At 39.1% G+C, this 21,262-nt stretch overlaps 1 protein-coding gene across 1 annotated transcript in view; it reads left to right on the top strand.

Annotated features, from left to right (window-relative positions):
• AHRR (aryl hydrocarbon receptor repressor) overlaps nucleotides 1–21,262 on the top strand; it is an 89,833-nt gene that overhangs the window by 20,173 nt on the left and 48,398 nt on the right. Inside the window, exon 3 of the mRNA XM_052704358.1 lies at nucleotides 3,921–4,102. Coding sequence (XP_052560318.1) covers nucleotides 3,921–4,102 — 182 coding nt within the window. The remainder of the gene's footprint in view (nucleotides 1–3,920; nucleotides 4,103–21,262) is intronic.

Raw genomic sequence — 21,262 nt, 5'->3', positions numbered from 1 at the left:
CATCCACTTCATCTCAAACCCTGGCAACTTGTAAAAACTCTCTCCCTCCACAAAACATTTCTTGTAATGTTTTACAGCTCTTTAAAGGCAAACTCAGCTGCCTTCGCTCTGAGTGTATCTTTAACTGCTCCAAACTGCCCAGTTCAGTCAGAACTGTATCAGTGCCAGGGTAAACAGAGATCTTAGGAGCAGCTCTCTCCTTAGTTCTCATTTTAAGGCCCTCTATGGCATAGCCTTTCTTCTTACTTGGTATCACACTATCCAACCTCTCATCTTCTCTGTTGGTGTGATGTTTTCATGACCAAGAGTTCTGCTTTCTCCTCTCCTTGCTGTGAAGGCTTAGCAGAGGCGTATCATTGAAAAGGTACCTTTTCCTCCGAACAGCTTCCTCTCAGTTCTTTTCATTCAGAGAGATGGTCAGATTCTGTACGTGTGGTTGGCACTGGGGCTCAGCTCTGCCAGGACATACCTGTGCAGTGCTCAGTCACTGTGGGTACTGGTCAATGTGTTGCTGATAACTATCAGCATGTGTAGCTCAGGAAGCAAATGCGTTGCTCTATGTCATTGTCTTTTTTCCCTTTCTCTTCTTACTGAAAGCTTCCTGTCCTATCAGATGGTTAGATTTTCTCAGCTGAGATCATCAGTGTGTTTCATCCTCCAGCATACTTGGACAACTTCTTCAGAGTGCACTTTTTGTTAAAAGATGTGGACTGCCTCAGTGGGCAGCAGGTATGGCTTGGAGAGGAGGAGAAGACACAGCACTCAGTGTACAAATCTGTGGTGCAGGAAATTCCCCTGCAAGCTTACCCATCTGGTTTACAACAGTTGCAACCTGTGGGTCTTGGGCAAACTGAGGTACTGAAGCACAAAAAGCTCAATGTCTTATGTACCAACAACAGAGAAAATGTCTGTGTCCCAGCTCCTGCACTCACTTCCAGGGACTACTTGTATGGTCCCGTGCAGGAATGCATTCTTGTTACTGAGCAGAGCAGAATTTGGATGGTTGTGTTCAAGAAGCAAAGAAAGAAATGCTGGCTTTACTATTTTAGGTACAAGCGCCACTTTATTGTAATAGGATTGTATGAAAAGAGAAGTGAAAAAGGCATGGAGTGAATGCTGTGTCTCTATTAAGACCTGATTTAGGTAGTTTGAAAATCAGCTTTTACACAAGCACGACAAGCATGGCTACTTTCAGCTCAAAGTAAGGGCAAGAATTTCCATTTGCCTCAAAACAACTCCTTGAAGAATCTTCCTGCCTGTTGTTTTCCTTGAAGGATAGCTAAGCAAGCTTTTCCATGGAGCTTGCATTGTTTTAAATCCTATCCACTTGGCACCTAATTACCATTTGCATCAAACTCACATTTGTTTGGATTTACTCACTTACTGAATCATTTCCTTGAGTTTTCAGGAAGACTTCTTTCTCTTGCAGTCTTTTTACCTCATTCCCTGTAGCTTCTAGAAAATGGGTACTTTGCTCGGTACAGATGCAGCCCGTGCATTTGCCATACATCTCTGATATGGAGCAGTTGTGAGTTTATGTGACAAATAGGCTTTAACGATTTCTATACCATATCAGTCTTGGACATTTTTACATTTTGAGCTCCTCAGTCTAATTTTCCTTACTGGAATTTTTTATTCTGTACTAAATTGTTTCCTTACTTTGACTGGTTTGTCAGTTGTAAAGGGCAAATAATAATATCCTATGTTCCTAAACTTCTACTTAACTTGAGTCATTGCTTTCCAGAGGTCAGACGTCATTTTGATGTTGTGAGAATGGCTGAGTGTCAGGGTTTACTCCAAAAAATTAGTACCCACTATGTACAAAGAGTATGCCTTTTTTTGGATTGTATTATTTGTTGGATGTTGCTCTTTCTCACAGAGAAAAATCATTTATAGGTCCCCAATTACTAAAATCTCCCCCACGTCTCTGAAAGTACTTGAGTTGCTGAAAAGCCACATACAAATTTGGATAATTTTGAATGAAAAGGTGAGAATTACATTTTCACTGACACCTGTCTTGAACAGTTTTTCACTCTGTTGATGTTGTTGTGTTAAATTGAAGTGAAGGCTTACAAAGGTAGCAATTTTTTTTCAAATCTGATTTGATTTAAGAGGCTTTCACTTAGCAGCAAAGTCAGCAATCACATATAAGAGACATCAATCTTTTTTTAACTAATTTCTAAACATAGTATTTATTTCCGAACAATGCTAAATTACATTTATAAAAAAGGAACACCCAAATTATGTTGTAATTTAGCTCTTTGAGCACCTTGTGAAATACTAATGTTCAAAATTAAAATTATATTTGAAAAATGTAGTCAATGTATGGAGCGTGAAAATGCAGCAGAAAAGAGTTACAAGTGACCTGATGTACTCTGATTCTCCACTGGAGCACTGTCAAAGCTAGATAAGATTATGATCCTTGCGTTTAGTTTGGTGGAAGTTGAAACTGCTAAAACACACGTATTTTCCTTGTCTATCATTTTCCAAACTTGATACAATTTTTCCCCTCATTTCTCTGTTGATCTTTCTCTGTATGTCTCTTCTTCTAGAGAAAGGGCTTCGGGACGAATGTAGCAATGTACTGCAACATCAGCTTGGACTGGTGTTATGAGAGTGAGATGGAGAGCAGCAAACACAGTACTGAGTGCCCTGGTCAAATCCAGTTCAGCTGCAGTCCTAGGCTGCTGTACACCTTCAGATCATGGATTTGTTCAATTTACATCTCCAGTGGCTTGTTTTTGGACAAAGAACTTGAGCAGTGCTGGGCCCAGCAATGGCTGTCTGCAGTGGATAGCATCTTTCTCAACCTTGCCACAAATGCCTGGTGTGGAACACTCCTTACTGTTGTGCTAGTCACCCCAAAAGGCTGTGAGATAGGTGCAAAAGAGGCTGCTCAGGGAAGAAGCTATGGGTGCCCCATCCCTGGAGATGCTCAAGGTCGGGCTGGATGGGGTTGTGGGCAGACTGAACTGGTGGGGGTCAGACCTGCCCATGGCAGGGAGTGGGTCTGGGTCAACTTTAAGGTCCCTTCCAATCCCAAACATTCTATAACGCTGTGACTCCATGGTTCCATGATTCTGTGATTCTATGATAAGATTCACTATTTTGCCTGTATAACTTTAATCTGCCTCCTTTCACTGTTGATAGTTTTCACCTTGAACATCTGCAATAGGTTTTCTGTGGAATCTGTTCCACACTGGGGTGCCTAATGGAGTTGGAGTGTTCGGTTTTGAAGTCTGAATAATACTATTCTATATGTTTTGAGAGGAGTATCAATGTTCTCAAGAGAGAAACCAAAATTCTACCTTTGTTGTTAGTGATACAGAAAGGTAAATTTGAGGATGTTCACAAGATGTTTGAGTTTGGCAAAATAATGTCTCTTCATGTTGCTTCCCATATTCTTTTAATCATCTCTGAAGAAAGGCTCATTTCTTAATTATCTTCTGACCTACGAGTTAATTCTGAGTCATTAAATGGAGGGTACTGAGATGCTTTGAATGAATACACTGGGTATTGAATGGGTTCATGCATTAGTCATGGTAATTTTCCTTTACTGTTCTGACATTAATTTGTACTGCACAGATGAAGAATCATTTTTCCTGGTGTTCTCTAAGATACAAAGGTAGCATCCATTCCTCTAACGTCAGAGGGCCCTAACTAAGAGATATCATCTCTTCATCCGTTTTCCTCCAGGCATTTATGAGAAAAGAGGCCAGTGTCCATGTCTTTGTGCAATGCAAAATGGTAAATTTCAGAATATCTTTTAAGCAGAGGATAAAAACTTAACAAATTTGCATAGGAGCTTGATTAACAACACCTGTTATCAACTGATGGCAAAAAAGCATCTCAGTCTGTGGTTGCACTACTTGGAGGTATAAAACAGGTAATCGAAAATGTGACTCTCTTCTCCCCCACAGAAGGCCTGCAGCTGGAAATGAAAAATCAAATCCTTCAAAGAGGCACAGGGACCGCCTAAATGCAGAACTAGACCATCTGGCCAGCCTCCTGCCTTTCCCACCCGACATAATATCCAAGCTGGACAAGCTGTCTGTGCTGCGCCTTAGTGTCAGCTACCTGCGAGTCAAAAGTTTCTTTCAAGGTAGGTCTCTTCAAGATAGCAGGTTCCCTTTACAACTCTCCTTCTTATTCATGACTGCTTTCTACTAATGGTGAGTAAAATTAAAATGAGGTGTTATATTGGTAAAGTAAGAAAAGAAAGATCTAACCTCTGTTATTGAACGTACTTCTTTTGCATATGAGATATTGCTTTGGAAATGTTGTGCATTTCCTCCTATGCTTTTTGTGTGGTTTTTACCAAATAATGGGATAACCTTCACCGTTCCTCAATGCGCTGTAGGAAATGGGAAAACATGGCTGTAAAATACTTAAACCTGCAAAGAGACTTGGGGTGAATGTAAAGTTGTAATATCTGTAGCTATGTTGTGCTTCTTTTTTGAAGCTATTATTGCTCATGTTTGCAATGTCTGTTTAAACACAACTAACGTACCACCTGTATTTACTGTAAGCCCAACAGGAAATAGGCTTTCTTGAAAGGTAGAGGAATCACTTTCGTTTGGGATACGTGTGATCTAAAGTTCTAAGTGTTGACTAAAGCTGTAAAAGGCTACGCTTTGTTTTTGTAGCTGTCTGGCACACCATACAATGAAAGCCAAATGTGCATGTTCAGATGTACATAATAAGAATTCTTCCAAATCTGCAGACAGTTTTCATTTCTTCTGTTACTGTAGCATTCACAAGAGCAAAACCTGGATTAGGGATACAGCAATGAAAATCCTCTCAGAAATTGTTAAATAAAAGGAAAGCAAGAGCCTTTTTGGTGGAGTACAATCAACCAAAATTTAAAGGTGGACTGCAGAGACAAACAACAGTACTTTTTTTTTTAATGTTATTTTCATTTGCTACTCTTTCCTCATCTATTCCTTATTATATAGAATGTACACAAGGGATCCCTATTCTTTTTATTCATTTTTAAATTTTTTACTGAAGAATGTTATTTATTTGTTGGCCTCTCGCTCTTTTTACATTTTAATATAAAAATAATGCCAGATTGCACGATATTTTGCAAGCTGACATCATGTTACAGACAGTGATGTTTGTGATAGCAGGAGCCTCCCATGTCAACAGTGGCAGCTGGCTGCCCAGCCTCTGTCATCTGGGAGTTCACAGAGTGCCTCTGTTTCCCTTTGAGCTCATACCTGGGTGTCACTGCTTCTTCCTCTCAGCCATGTTTTCATTTCTCATGGATTCACAAGGAAGAAGCTGTCTTCAGCTGCCTTTACTTCTCTTCTGCCTGAGTTTCTAAGACAGATTGTCCTCCTTTTTTAAAGTGATGGGATAAAAATAAGACAAGTAAAGCCAGACTTCATTGCTTTGAAATGTTCCATGTTTCAAGAGATTTCATTTAATTTAATCCTCAAATTGCCTAATTGGACACATAGTTTGTGTACCCTTCATTCTTATTTTTAAATGTTTGCATTGTGAAACTAGGGTTACAGAAAGCATTGTTTATAGTAAAGGAAGGAAACTACATGCCATTTTAAGATAGAGAGCAGGCCAGGCTGGAGGTTCAGGAGTGAAGGAGAGGTGAGCTCCTGAAACAGAGCTGGAAAAGAAATGGATGCTAATGCCTGCTAAGAGCAGGAGCTGCAGTCTTGGCTCAGTGTCACGCTGTGATCTACTTTTTCATGGTTGTGTTGTGGAGAGCAGAGCAGGATTTTTTAACCAAACCTTTGGTAAGAGGTCATTTGAAAAAGAAACAAAGATTATCCCCAGTGCTTGGCTCTTTGTTGTGATGAAAAAGCACAGAGGAACAGGAATGGTTTATTTACGGCTTCTAAAATCTAAGGATGGTACTAAGTTGAGAGTTGTTATAAGTGCTGTGAGGATAGAGAACAGACCAATGGTATGCAGAGATGTTGTAACATTGGATAAATGCATATACGTATATCTCTGGAAAAACGGACCTAGAAAATCTGTACTAATTCACTCAGGGACAATTAATCCAAAGGAACTGGTGTTTGGCAGAAGAGAGTAACCTGGAAAATAGAACATAAAAACAATAATCGAGGAAGGATAGTGGTCAGCAAATTGTTCCATTCTTGTAATATGATATGTTGACATAAACAAGAAAGCCAAGTGTGGATTTTGGTCTGTTTGCCCAGAGGCAGCATGTCGCTAAACAGGAAGGTTGTAATCCCTCTCTGCATGAGACCAGCATGACTCCATCTGGAATACAGCTTTTTATTGTGGGCATCTCCTGGTCACAAGAACATTAGTACACATAAAGGGGTTTGGAATAAACACAGGCAAGAAGTGACTGAAAAGCTGGATGGACAGAAAAAAAGAGTAAAGTTAGCTTGAGTACCTAGCATTTATATCCTGTGGCTGTTTATCTTCGAGGAGGAGAAGGGTGATCTGTAAGAAGAGAAGGAACTGGTTAGGGCATTTTAGAGTGGCTCAATGAAAGACCTGAGAATTGATGATGAGCTTGTTGAAATTTGGCTCGAGTATCCAGTAAAACCTATCTGTGACAAGCTCTGTTCAGCTATCCAGTATTCCTAAAATCGGTGTAGTGGAGATTCAGGAGATTCAAGACTGTAGTCACAGTTTGATATGTAGGCATGTTCATCCTTCATTTAGAATGCTGCTCTTTGAATTTGAAGGAAGTGAATCTTAAATTCCATGTTTTTACAAAGTATTTGTAAGAATGCCGTTTGCAGTTAAAAAAAAGCAACAACAACAAAACCTAACACTTGAGCTATATTCTTCACATAGGACATTGCATGTTCAACATATAACTGTTCAGCAACTCCTGTGACAATTATTATTGCAGACCTTCAACAGTCCCAGCAGTTTTCAGACGTACTCATTGACTTGCCACTAGGTGTCCTTTCAGTAGCTAAGCTGGAATCCTCCCTGTGCAGCATAAATGTTGCCATTTATAGAGATCAATAATAGCCAATCACGGGTCATGGAGTGACCTCACCATATTGATTTTTCTTTTCAGAGAATAAGGAATCAGGAGATAGCTAATACTCACGAGTCATCTGTTCTCTTCTTGGTGACCATTACAGGTTAATAATTTGAAGCCAGTTCATTTTAGTTAAGTTATGCAAGGGAAAATTCTGGCTCCTTTCCGAAATTTGAATCTGGTTCTTAACACAGATTTTCCTGGTAGTCAATTTAACAGTCACTGTGGTGGATTCCCTCTCTCATTCTTAGAAACATTTTCATTTGGCTTGAGAACAATTCCTCTGTTTCTTGGCTTACAGTACTCAGATCTCTGTAATCAGTTGGCATTGGCACTATTAATAGTCCCACTCCCCCAAGCTATACACATTTAGTCATTTTGCGTTTTCCTGATAAGCACTTCAAAATGGCTTGAAGCCATAACCTTAAAATCTCACCAGATCTCTCGTATAAGGCAGCACGGATCTGAACCAGTGCTTAGACTGAGAGGCATCAGCAGCTACAGGAAGCTGTGCTGGTCATTGGCCTGACAAAAATTTGTCTTGGCTGGGGCTTCTGTGGGAATGGAGTGGCACTTAATGTCTGTGATCATTTGAGCTCACTGGACCTCTGACTTGGACATATTCCATTCTGGTTAAATGTATTTTGCCTTCCTTCATCTCTCTTGATGATAAACCCTTCAGTAGCTCTTATTTCTCAAATTTTCCTGCGGTGGAAAAATGGTGGTCTTGTTCCACTTTAAGACTGGCTCTTTTTGTTTAAATTGTTTCCTTCTAACACAACTTTTAATTTTGCAAATCAATACAGAAAGAATAGCACCTTATTCTTCTAGCATCTCAAGTCCGTTCTCAGAGCAGTTGCCTTAGGCTTACAAGTCAGGAAAATACAGTGTAAGACCAATAGGCAAAATAAGAATACAATTAGAATCATTGTATGGTTCTATGTATTAGAACTGGAATTTAAAATTTCTGGTTTTTTTTCAGTTCTTAGTGTAACCAATCTTATATTGGTATTCCACTCAAACTTTCCTTCAGCGTGTCATTCAGTGGAATCATGAAATTGAGTTGGAAGGGACCTTTAATGGCCACCTAGTTCCACTCCCCTGCAGTGAACAGGGACACCTACAGCTTGTTCACGTTGCTCAGAGCCCTGTTCTGCCTGACCTTGATTATCTTCAGGGTTGAGGTATCCACCACCTCTCTGGATAACCTGTGCCAGTACCTCCCTGCCCATATTGTAAAAATCTTTTCTTAATGTTAATACTTCTAACCATAAGCATTTCTAACAAATGATAGCTAATGTTGCCGAGTGCAGCCTGAGATGGCAAAAATATGGACCTAAATAGGGGTGATTCTTTGGGTATTCAAGAGGTGGGGACATTTTAAATAGTTTGCTGCATAATTTAGTCCAGTAGTTTACCTTATTTTGTCCATCTGAACATTTTATGCATGCTGATACGCACATAGACTTATGCTAACAGATAAACATGCACACACAGACAAAAACAGTGGCATCTCAACAAGCATCTCCCTCGTGGCATTATTTTTACTTTCTGTGTTTATTTACTTCCAGAATTCACCACCTTCTTTGTGTTTTCTTACTTCCGGACTTCATTTCATTGTGAAATATAAAAATTGACAAATTTATTGATGACTAAATAAGAAACAAAGAGTCCTGAATTAATTTTGAGAGAAACAGTATTTAAAGTTTCAGTAAATTTTACATTCAAATTGTAAACCAAATCTATCCAAAATACTGACAATCAAGCATAGGGACATTTTGTTTGATCTCCCTTATTTTGAAGTGATATATCATTTTAAAGTGAACTGTAATAGGCTGTGAGAAATTTGTCAGTAATGTTAGCTCATTTGCTTCTGTGTAAAATTTCAGATTTTAGGAAATAAGCCTGGAAGAGACTATCCTCAGTGACCAACTGTGTCTGAGAGATATTTTGTAATGTTTTATGAGTCTGCAATCTCAGTGATCTCCAACAGTCTGGATACCTTCCTTCCTTCCTTCCTTCCTTCCTTCCTTCCTTCCTTCCTTCCTTCCTTCCTTCCTTCCTTCCTTCCTTCCTTCCTTCCTTCCTTCCTTCCTTCCTTCCTTCCTTCCTTCCTTCCTTCCTTCCTTCCTTCCTTCCTTCCTTCCTCCCTTCCTCCCTTCCTCCCTTCCTCCCTTCCTCCCTCCCTCCCTCTTCCCATGCTTCCTAAAGATAAGCTCCCTGTTTATCCTCTTCTAGTCTTTCTGTATTTTCCTTTTTTATCATGATTTCTCATAAATTTACAGCTAGTATTTCTGAGAATGCTCTGCTCATTTACAGAATGTGCTGCAATTTTGCTAGACACGATCAACTTGCAAGCACTCAATTCATCCATCAAGGTGCCAACCTTGTTGCTAATACTAGCAGTATCTGCTTGACCTTTAATGATGGAAGCAGAACAGGCAGTAAACACATAAAACTTTTTGTGCATTATCTACTACTGAGCAGTTGTTTGAGTTTCTAGTTCTGAGTAGCAAAACCATCTTCCCAGTCTTTCTGTATCATTTAAGAACTTCCAGCATGCTTTTTATAACCTCACTTTTCTTGGCTTTCAGGCACTGGCTTTTCTGTTTGTCTTCTTATATGATCGTGCTCTATTTTATTCTTTTTAAATATATTTTATGAGCTTCCAGTCCTTGAAGAACTCAGGATTTTAATATGGTCTTTTACTGTATTTCCTACTCTTCACTAACACTGAGATACTTCATACATTCCAATTTGTTGAAAGACCTTCTAACTTACATTTCTTAGGTATCTGACCTATGAGATTCTACCTTCCATTTCTCCAGGTATACCTAAGTGTTTCTTCTCCAGAGCTGGTAGCTTCATTTTGCATTTTTTGGGATTTTTGCTGCTGTAAGAGTCTAGGATTTCCTAGTCCCTTTCACCAAGATGCCCTCTCGCCTTCTTACCTGTTTCTCTCTTTCAATTCAATCCTTTTTTTAAGATTTTTTTTTCCCAGTTCTGTGTGGTTTCTGTCTTTCTTCTGACTTAACATTATATTACCAGGTCATTTCCTTTTACTCATTTATGTGTTTGGTGTGATCCAATTCCCAATGATGTTTATCTCTAATGGAAATTGGATTTATTCCTTTTAAGAAGAAAGCAACAAAGGATTCCTCCCAGCTGGCCTGATTTTCAGTATCCTCAATTACTTGCAATCTGTTCCAGCTTTCATCTCTTCCTCCTGTAGCTGTCTACTTCTTACTATGTTTATTTGGATTCCTTAGGTTTATTAATTAGATTCTTTACATCAGGCTGTCCTAAGAGCAGACTGTAAGGCTCTATGTTACTGTACCATGTAAACACTTAGTGCAACAGTCCTCAATCCTTTGCTGGCAGATATACTTCTGATGAGATGTGTGTGAATCCACTAACACTCAGAAAGTTATAAAAATAAAACTTGAGATGGGTAGGGAAGCAAAGAATGATCTGGCTTTCAGTGCATTATCCACATAGTAATACTATTCTACTGTATAATGCGATACTACTTTGTGAGTGCTGCTCGGCTGAATGAAAGCTCCTCCTTTGAAGATCCACTGCTAAGCAAGGAGAGGGGATTATCAGACTTCCAATTTCTTCCCATTGTCCTTCGTTAGTGTTTCTGTTTCTCCTAGAAGTGTTTTGTTTTGTTTTGTTTTGTTTTGTTTTCCAAAACCTCTCAGCTAAAGATTTTTCTTTTTTGTATCTGGATTGCCAAGCTTTGTTCTTTTGGTATGCTTTATAGATTTTACTTTGTATCACCAAAGATTGTTCTGTAACAAGATTTAAATGGTTTTGAAGTTAAGCTCATAAATTGGAGTGTATTGCTAAAATTATCGCCCATACTGAATATATTTCTCATGGAAAAAAAAAATTCTTTATTAACTAGCTGGAGTAGCCCAAAGCATTCTCTTAAACGTAGAATCACAGTCTCAGTGAATCTCAGAATTACAGCACGGCTGAGGATGGCAGGGCCCTCTCGAACTATCTGGTCCTCTGCTCCAGAAGGGCCAGTCAGAGCAGGGTGTCCAAGCTTGTGTTTAGGTGGCTTTTGGAAATCTCTTAAGAGGAAACTCCGCAGTTTCTGGGCAGACTGTGACAGGGTTTGGTCATCCACATGGCACACAAATGTTTCCTGGTGTTCAGATGGAACCTCCTATGTTCCATTTTGTGTCCATTGCCTCTGTTCCTGACACTGGGCACTGCTGAAGAGTGCAGTCCACTGTCTTTTCACCCTCACTTCATGTATATATACACACACACACACACATATATATATATATATATACATGTTGATAAGATCCCTCATGAGCCTCCTCTTCTCTAGGCCAAAGAATTCCATCTCTCCCAGCCTTTTATCATAGAAGAGATGCTCCAGCCTCTGGACTGTGGCCATTCACTGGACTTTTCTGGTCTTTTGTACTGGATATACTTAGAACAGATGCAGTAAAAGAATAAAAGACCTGAAATTTAAATAAATGTATTAGGAGATGCCATGTTGAAAACAGGATAAAATGCCCTACATCAGCATTTGTGGTTCATGCCTTCTTGACTCTACCTCTTCACTCTCACCAGTCTTTTCCTATTATGATCCATGTTTAACTTAAATTACAGAAATGATGAGAGGCTTTCAGATTATCCTTAAGAGTGTAGTTTTTGACAAAACCTGTACTTTGAGTTGCAAGTCTAGGATTTCATTTATGGTTCTCTGCTTAGCTAGGGCTGAATGTGATAGCTTGGGTCAAGAGGTCTCCGATATTTGTATAGTTTAACAATTACAAGTTTGTTATTTTTTTAAAAAAAACACTCTACTGATTTAAAGCACTTATAGTGTTGTCATCTGAAACTGAATTCCTGAATGATTTCTTTACCGTGAGGGAAATAAAGGCTTAACTTTTTGGTCACATTCAAAATATCCTTAGGATATCTGTTGCTGTAGTCCACAGACATAGATTATTAGATTGTCTATAATATTTAAGTTGTATAAGTTATTTCTGGCAGCGTATTTAATTTCTTTCACTGAAAAAGAACCTCTCTAGCCAAGGAGAGTTAGTAATTGATAAGGTTATTCCAGTGACTGTAGTACTCAATCATCACATTCAAATGACCAGCACATTCAGAATATTTCAGCAAAAGGGGACATCTTATGAAGGAAAGACATTTTTTACTCTCTTCTGCTCTAGAATTTTACCATCTTCATAATGATATAGGAATTGAAATACAAAGAGTATTCTGCTGCGCAAGTGGTGCATAAGTACATCTTTGAAGGAAGACCTACTTCTGCAAGTCACTGTCTAATCAAAAGTTAAAGTGCTACATTGGTGAAATCTTAGTAGAAGTGCCAAGACAATAAGAAGGCTGGCTGCATATACATTCCTGAGACCTAGCAGGACTCATTTCTGAAGAATCAGCTGCACAACTTCTCTCTCCCACATAACCTTTTTTTTCAAACACTGGATTATTTTGAGTAGACCTTTTGACATTTTCTATTGCCAGAGAAACCATTCTATTGCATCACATTAACATGTTGCTTACATCAGTGCTTCGCTTCTGCTTTTTCCCATATTTCTTGGGAAAACCCTTCATTGTATGTAACGAATGAGGCTGCTTTGGACTGCATGTTTTCTTAGATACCTGAAGAAGACCTCTCTGACCCTTGGAAGACCTTTTGCTTACTTTTGGAAGAGGACCTTATCTCATCTTTTTACTGTTTTTTAAGAGTCTGAAGGCTTTAATAACTCTTCTTGCTAGTTGGTTTTGTCTTTAATTTCCTGCTAACAAGATACGTTCTGGAGGAGAAGCAGAGTGGATTGTTGAAGCAGGATTTAATTTGGAATAAGTCTATATTCAGGAAGAACAAGAGGACTCTTCAAGCTGCTTGAATTCCTATCACCTTTGAAGATCAAGGGACCAGTTAGTATGTTAAATGTCAAGTTCTCAGGCTAAGTCTGAATTACATACCTATTTTTTAGTGTAATGGCAAGTGAAAAACATTAATAATAAATAACTGTAAGATCTTTTTGGTACTCCTTTGATGCCTGTGTGTCATGTGTTGTGGGTTTTTTGTATTGTCAGGCATCTGAAGCTCAGAGCAGTTAGGCTGTGTTAGTCATCTCGCAAACAGGGCTGGACTTTATAGACGTGCTAACTTTAGGAAATACAACAAGGTTGCGATTGTTTGTGTAGAACTTCCTTTTGCAGTTCTGGATCTGTATCTTACACCACCTTTCTACTGCTGAATGCCATTCAAGTAAACATTCCCGTGAGCTTCAGTTTTTCTGCTGATACTGGTAAGACTAATGATAAAACCAGGAAACTGGAAATGACAAGGGACAGGAGAAGCATCTTTGTGAGATTTCGCATAAAGGTATTTGACACTGGAACAGCTCTACTGTTTCTAGAAGTAGAAGAAGTACACTCAGAACCAGATGATGTGGTCACTGAAACACAGAATAGCTGGTTTTATAGGTGTTCCCACAAACCACAGCTGCTGTATTGGTCCAGTGTGAGGGGAAATCCTCCAAGTAGTTTGAGCTGTTAAGCACGGATCTTCATCTTTCTCCAGCTTGATTAGTCATTTTTAACCAATCTGATTTGATAGGCTTTTATGCTTGGTTCCATTTGGTTAGCTCACACTATGAATCTCATATAGCAGTAGTATAAATAAATAGATGCATATGACACGGATAAAAATGGACCCATCTAAACCAGTAGACCTATTTATGTGCTTTTTTGTGTTCAGAAAGTTGATTTTGCTTGAGCACTGTTCTTGCTCAATCTGTCCTCTGCAGCTGAGATCTTCCTTGGCCCAGCCTCAACCAACCACTGAAATACACTGGTCCTCTGGATCGAATTCTTTTATCCTACACTATAATGAATGGAATTCTTGATACATAATTTTCTTGAGATAAATTGTGTTTTGATGTTGAAGACTAAGAACCTAGTGTAAGTTCAGTTCTAATGCGGCCCAGGTTTTCTTTGGATTTGGAAACAAGATTGAGCTTTACTATAGTAAGGACTGTACCTTCAGAACAGAAGGTGCTAGCAATTGCAGTGGTAGAAGGTAGTAACAATAATTTTGCCCTCATTGCTGCTGCAGTGGATGGGAGGTAGGAAAGCGTTCCCTCGGGCATGAACTTTGGCTTGATTTACCCTTGTTCTCAGTTTCATGAGTGATTACTGTTTCTGAGAGGAAATGTGTTTCTTTACTGTCAAGAAAATGATTTAGTTTGTTTCTAATTTTAAATGCAGATATGTTTTAAAGGAAAGACAATACCTCTTGTCCAACTGAATAAGGAATTTATCTTGGCGTAATATAATTGCAAAGAGCTTTGAAGATGAATAGGACAAATAGTTTTAGGCTAGAGAACAGTGTGGGAGACTGCCTTCTTGGTTTTTCTCCTCACTCTGCTACTGCATCACTTTTGGCTTACAGTACAAGGTGAAGCTCTCTGCAGAGAACTCTGAAATAATGCAGATGTCAGAGCTGGTCCTTCAGCAAGAAGCAGAGTGGCTTTGGAAGTACGTGCACGTGGATGAACTTTCCTGAGAGGCACAGCTTACTCTCAGTACGTGCCTTACCATCCCATAGCTACTTTTTTTAAGCTTTTTGTAGAGCATAAAATGCTTTGTGTCCACACCCTTAAATCTAGCTCAGAGATCTTTGTGCTACACTCTATGCATGTCTGGTGCCAATGTCCTCTCTCTGGTTCTTGCCTGATCAGACAACTTTACTCTTTTGTGTCTGTATAGATATATTGGCTATGCCAAGGCAGAGTTCAAGATGACACTTGTGATCCATACAGATGAAAAGCTGGAAGCATATGTTCAGACCAAGCAAGAATTCATGTTCCATTGCATATAGGTCCCTCTCTGCTTTAGTGTTCCTTGTCATTTATCACATTATTAAGCAAAATACAGCAAGCTATCCTAAGACCTAGATATTTGTGGATAAAGGTGGGTGAGAACTGTACCTCGGTTATTGTCATAACTGCTTTGGAGACTGCTCTTCTAAAGTAGCATAAAGTATGTTCAGAAATTATTTCTAATGAGACTTCTGAGAAGACAAATCCACTAATATCTTGAATTAAGAGCCTGCCACGCAGATGTAAATCTGAAACAGCACTTCCTTTCTAAGACTTTTTAAAAAATCTTCCATTTCAAAACTGTCATTGAACTTCTTGGCTTTGTAGTGACCTTATACAGTTGGTTCTAAATGTTGTCTTACAAGCCTTTCTTTTGCAGCACTGAGTGAATTCTGGAATAGGAATAGCACTGTAATAGGCTTCCCAGGGAGGTGTTTAAAAAGCATTTGGATGTGGTGCTGAGGGACATGATTTAGTGAAGTGTTGTTAGAGTTAGGGTAGTATCATCAGGTTGTGGTTGGACTCGATGTTCTTTAAGGTCTTTTCCAACCAGAGTGATTCTATGATTCTATGTCCACTAGCATTTCATGCTGGCTGACTGCTGATTCATGAGATGCAATCTCAATATGAGAGGAAGGCACAGTAGCAGGGAAAACGTGAAGGAAGCATAATATGTCAAGAGTAGACAAAAGGATAGCTTTAAGCTGTACTTATCAACACTTTCCCCTATCCTTTCAGCTGGACTTCATACCTAATAAAGACCAAGTTATATGTAAAGAGAGGTTTATTGAAGGTCTTAAACCTGGGAGGTTAGGGAGATAAGGTAGAGCTTCAGCAAGAGGGAATAGGACAAAGATTAATAGCTAATTCCTTAACTGGCTTCCATCTTCTACTTATTAGGTTTTCAAAGAAATGCTACATTGCATCTCCCCCTTAACCATACACAGATATGTCTTACGATCTACTTCCAAGAGCTTTATTTAAAGAAACTTCTTTCTTTTTCTGCTCCCCTGAATTCTGATAATTCTTAGGCTGTTGAAACTTTGAGACATTGTTTTTCCCCCCTCTGTATTTCCCCCCAATTCTCTGTGTTGTCTGTATCTGCTGTTTTCTAACTTACACTAGGTATGTGCATGCTTTGGCAGTGGGTGACTGGCTTTTTATTCTGTGGTGCTAAATGTATTTCCATCTGTAATGGATGACTCAAGCCAAAGGCAAGAGGGTACCAAGACATGGAAGAGAGCAAGGCTAAGTGCTCTTAGTTGGTTTTTTTTTGTTTTGTTTTTAAATAAATTCTGTCTTTTCAAGATTTTATTTAGTCTCTGATAAATTCAATTTAAGTTTTGTTAACTGATAGCATTTTATTGACTTTTTTGAATTTAATAAGGGTATATGTTTTTATTTGTATTCTGTGCTTGGAGTTTAAAATGAGCAAATAAAATTAAATTTAACATGAGCAATAAGCAAAACACCTCACCAGAATTCAGGTAGATAGCGCTGGTTAACCCAGTTACTACGTCAGAACATTTTTGCCAATGACTGAGAACTCTAATGTCATGTAATGCTCAGCGGTGATGTCTCTGAACAGCAATTTGACACATTTGCTCAGCGTTGTCGTGGAAGGAAGACTCTTTTTCTCAGGATTGCTTTAATAATTGATTTTGCTCTTACTAGTCTCCACAGCCTTGGAGATGACTCAAGTCTCAGCAGTTCATGCCTTTCAGGCCTCTTCTTCATATAATTTCCAAAGTATTCTACTGAACCTTTGAGGGATTCCCGTGGGCAAGATTGGTTCTTCCTTTCTTTTGTTCTAAATCCCTGTCCATGTAGTGGCTGGCACCACTACTGCTCAAACACCTGCTGTCAGAAACCCCTGCAAAGGTGTTGGGAAGGCTGGCTGGTCCCAAAGGGATGAGAGTGTCCATGAGATCAATCAGCACAGGGACTGTCAGCCAAGCAGTGTCCTACTAGACCAGGCAGGAGCAGGGCAGCCAGCCAAGCCACAGGCACCAGCCACCTACTTGAGGATGGGCTGAGGCTAGGTGCACAGGTCAGAACCCAGGGCTCAGTGGTACCCATGACCGGGTCCAAGCACAGCTGTGAGGTGGTGAGGACTTCGTACCTTATAGACGTCTTGCCCCCCTCCACCATCTCTGACTGTAGCTTCATTTCTGAATACAACACGGAGACTTGTCTAAATCTTCAGTTCTATTTGGTTTGTAGCCTCTGTATCACAGGTCTTCCTGATATTGCTGGTGCTCCACAGAATTCATAGCTAGTACGTTCTCTTTCTTGCCTATTTCTCTGATGAACAACATGCTCTTATGCCTCTGTGCGCATCTCTGTGTCCAGCTTTTTCCCATGAAGGCCATGTAGTTGTAATAATCCTTGGCTATTACTTGTAATTGTAAGCAACCATGCCTACTAAACAACCTTGTCTCCTCTTTTTGTGTCTTTGATTCTGTCTCCTACAGCCATCCTTCACCTTCTTCGTGTTGCCCTTTAAAGATGAAATACCCTTCCTGAAATAATGCCTGGATTACTCACTAGTTCCTATAGTACAGCAGTCTTGTAATGAGCAAAGCTGCAGATGGCTGGTAGATTTATAGAAGTATGAAAGTAAATAAATAAATAAATGGTTTAGTCAAACTCCAAAGTTAATAATTTATAACATGGTTTATAGGACTGTTTCTGTGTAAGACAGCTGTCTTTCCAGGCTGTGACTATGTTTTATCGAGATGCTTGGAAATCTTAAAACATCAGTTGGGCCTGGTTTGGACAAAAGCAACCTTAATTTCTGCAAATCTTACCTCATTTTGCTGTGTAACTGGATCTATGGTTTGACTCACTGGTTTACTAGAAAGTATTTGTTTTTCTTTAATTATATTTGGTCTAGTCTCTTTTTCATATTTTTGAAAGAAATTCCCAGCTGACTGACACAGATGCTTTTCCTCTCTATCTAGTATGCCAGTAACATATTTGTGCTCTGAACATTCACCACCATTAAATTAAATACTTTTTAGATAAGGCATAGCAGATTTTCCTTTATAAATCCAGTATTAATTTGGTTAGAACTTTGGTACAGTCCTGTAGGGAAGATAAGTGATGATTTTTTAAAAAAATCTTTACATCTGTAGAAGTGGAGGCATAATGCATATCAGTAAACTGAATTAAATGTTTCCTAAGAGAACATGCAAATAGACTTTAAAACTTCCTTCAAAGAAGCTCATAATTTCTTTCATGAAGGTTTGATGCTATATAACAGTCTTGCTGAAAACAGATCACATGGATTTACTGTGTTTCTAAGATTCCATTGAAATATCCTCAATGCATTCCCTTTTTAAATCCGTATGGAATATATACAATTTAAAGTATGTATTGGAAGTAAATTTCTGGCTGTAGCTTTTATTTTAATAATTAAAGTTTCAGCTATTCCCATTTACCTGAACCTGCAGTGAATTGGCTACTTACATATTGGAAACAGCTGAAATAAGCAGAGAGAAGAGGACTGAATGCAAAGAAAGATCAGATTTAAATCAAACCCCAATATAATTTATGTTTTCTTCTTCTGATCCATTCATGCCTTCATAATCACTTTACTAATTGTATACCTGCAGAACATATATGGCCCTTATATGAATCTTACATAAGGTTTCAATATCTGTACCAGAAATGTTATCTTCCACATATTAGCATTATGTTGCATATCAGTGTTACTGAAAGCTTGTCACAAAGACTCAGTATTTTGTTCCAAATAATTTTTTAAAATGATACTTTGCCATCAGATGGCCCCTATAAACCTTGTGAGGGGAAGCAGCCCAACAAATAATATTTTATGAAAACATTTCTTCAGGGGACAAGCAATGTAACTTACATAGATCTTGAACTGATGAATGTAAGGATTTATGAGGAAAATATGCCAGTATGTTATGATGATGGCTAAGACAATAGTGGAAAAAAATGAACCTATGTTTCTTCTTTTTATGTCTTAATAAACATCGCTCGATGTAGAAAAAGGTTGTATATCTGGAAAAACAATTATAATTGTATGAGGAAATCAAAGGTGTTTAAAATTACAGGAATTGCTTCAATGGTTATTGAAGGCTCAGTCATGCAAAGTGCCGAGTGCTTTAAAATAACTGTTCTGTTCAGCAGGAATTGGCTGTTTTTAACACTTCCTTGGAACCATCAGAATAATATTATGATAATTAATGCTAGCAATATGGCTCTACGTATCATTTTAAGGGAAGAGATCTTTCTTCTGAGCCAAATACACACTTAGTGACATGGCAGAGAGTTTGAAGGTATTACACAATGTGATATTCAATCTTCATTCTTATAGATGCTAACAAGCACTTAAGAAATATTTAATAAATTTGGTAATAACTATCATGTTGTTTGGAGACAGTGATCCTACGTTTGCTCCTGAAAACTTACGGCTTGGAAAACAGAGGTAATGTCAATTCAAATTTTTGCTTTGCAATCTCACCTTTTAATTGAAATCTCACCGGTAATTGAGAATGTCCTTAACAGCAGTAGAGTGACTCAGATAGTCATCTCTGGCAGAACAAGGCCAGAGGGGAGATTAGAACTGCAGTGCCGCAGATTTTCAGGAATACACTGGGTAAAGAGGTTGCTTTATTCTTTCTCTATTTTCTCTCTAGTCAGGTCAAGTCACACTGTCCACAATCCCAACTGGGGTTGACGTGCTTCCTTGAAATAGTCTAGCTTCAGCAAATATTTCAGCTTCTGAATCTCTGAACAAAATATTCAACAAGCTTAATTTCACTCCAGAAAGTAAAGTGGAATGGGAAGTCTCCATTGCTCCCTTGCTAAATGGTGTAGGTACAGCAGCAAGTGAGAAACATATTGGGGAAGACTTGTAAGCTACATACTCATCTGTCCTGAAATGCCTGCAGTGGAGATTGGGAAATAGAACGGAAATTTTCCAAGGATGAAGAAGACAGTGAGAAACCTATAACCTCTTTATCACTGAGGCAATCTGCTGGGAAAGTCCAGCTGTAAACTAAATTTGGGCAAAAAGCCAATTCACAGAAAACAACAGGTTTGACTGGGAAGGAAACATAAAGACGTTGATCAAGTCTTTAATTCCTTGTTATTTTACCAGATTGCCATTAGTGGATGACACAATTCAGGCCTTCAGAATCTGGCTTAGTGTTTTGAAAATGCATTGCTGGAATTTAAATATATTTTTGCAAATCAAAGAAAGACATCACTGAGAACAGTGAAGCATTAAACAAGTGAGTAAGCTCGCACCTTCACAACTTCAGTAATTTGGCTGCAGAGGTTTTTTGCTAGTCAAATTGGGCATCAGCTAGCTGCACTGCTGCCAGATTAGCAAGATGTTGGAGGGGAAGAGCTCTGAAAAGTGATCTCAGATTATCGCAGAAGTAATGGAATACATGTGGTCAATTTGGAGGATTTTATCAGTGTATTTTCATATCAAGCTTTTAATTAAATCCGCCAATTTTATTTTTCCTGTGTTAGCTCTTACTGTTTACTTTCCTTCCCTGTTTCATTGTCTGCATTTTGTTAATCTGTTTTCTTCTGAAATCTCAAGAAATATTTTCCACCTATTTAACAGTAGCAGCCTTTCCCAGACATAAATCATCACGCCTCTTTTTAAATGTTTCTTTTTTGTATCTTCCTCACCTGTAGATTTTCTTGTTTTCTCCATAGTTTTCTTTCCCCCTTTTCCTATAACTGCTACAGCATTTTCTTTCTCTGTGTTCCTCGCTTCTCCAAGCTCTTTTTCTTACATCTGCCCTCTGCCATTCCAACACTAGATCTCCATCTATTCTCTCAACCGACAGACTTGACTTTGGTGGAAAAGCAGTGCTCTCTTATTTTGCTAGTAATGCATCGTTCTCATCTCCTGTTGGGTGAGAGAAGGAGCAGCAAACCTCTTTCCCATTCTCCTCCATGAGGGCCTTTTACCGTATGTGGTCCGGGTGTGGTGAGCTCAGATAGCCAGCTGATGCTTTCGTCGCGTGGGCTACGGGGGATGTACCTTTCATTCCCTCCCCTGCATAGAGCCCTACCACAGCGTCAGGATGGTGAGAATCAGTGCAGCAGAGGGATGAAGCCTTAGGGCGGGAGGGGGGAATAAATAATGAGTGTTGTCAACCCTCCCTACTACATTAGGCTGCCAGATGATTGCTTATTCCTTGCTCCCACCCACACGCTTCATGCCACCACCAGCATTCTTGGTCCTTTGTGGCTCATGCTGTGGGCTAGTCAGCTGATGAGTCAGCTCTGCTAACCAGCGCTTTTCCAGCTCCTCATGCAGTGATAGATTTGGTGCAAGAGTTTCCATCAGAAGGATTAGCTTTATGAAAGGGGGGTTGCACGGGCACGTCAG

The sequence above is a fragment of the Tympanuchus pallidicinctus genome, unplaced genomic scaffold (genome assembly GCF_026119805.1).
Source record: "Tympanuchus pallidicinctus isolate F22 unplaced genomic scaffold, pur_lepc_1.0 scaffold5, whole genome shotgun sequence".
NCBI lineage: Eukaryota > Metazoa > Chordata > Aves > Galliformes > Phasianidae > Tympanuchus > Tympanuchus pallidicinctus.
This window is presented reverse-complemented; position numbering and strand designations above follow the sequence as displayed.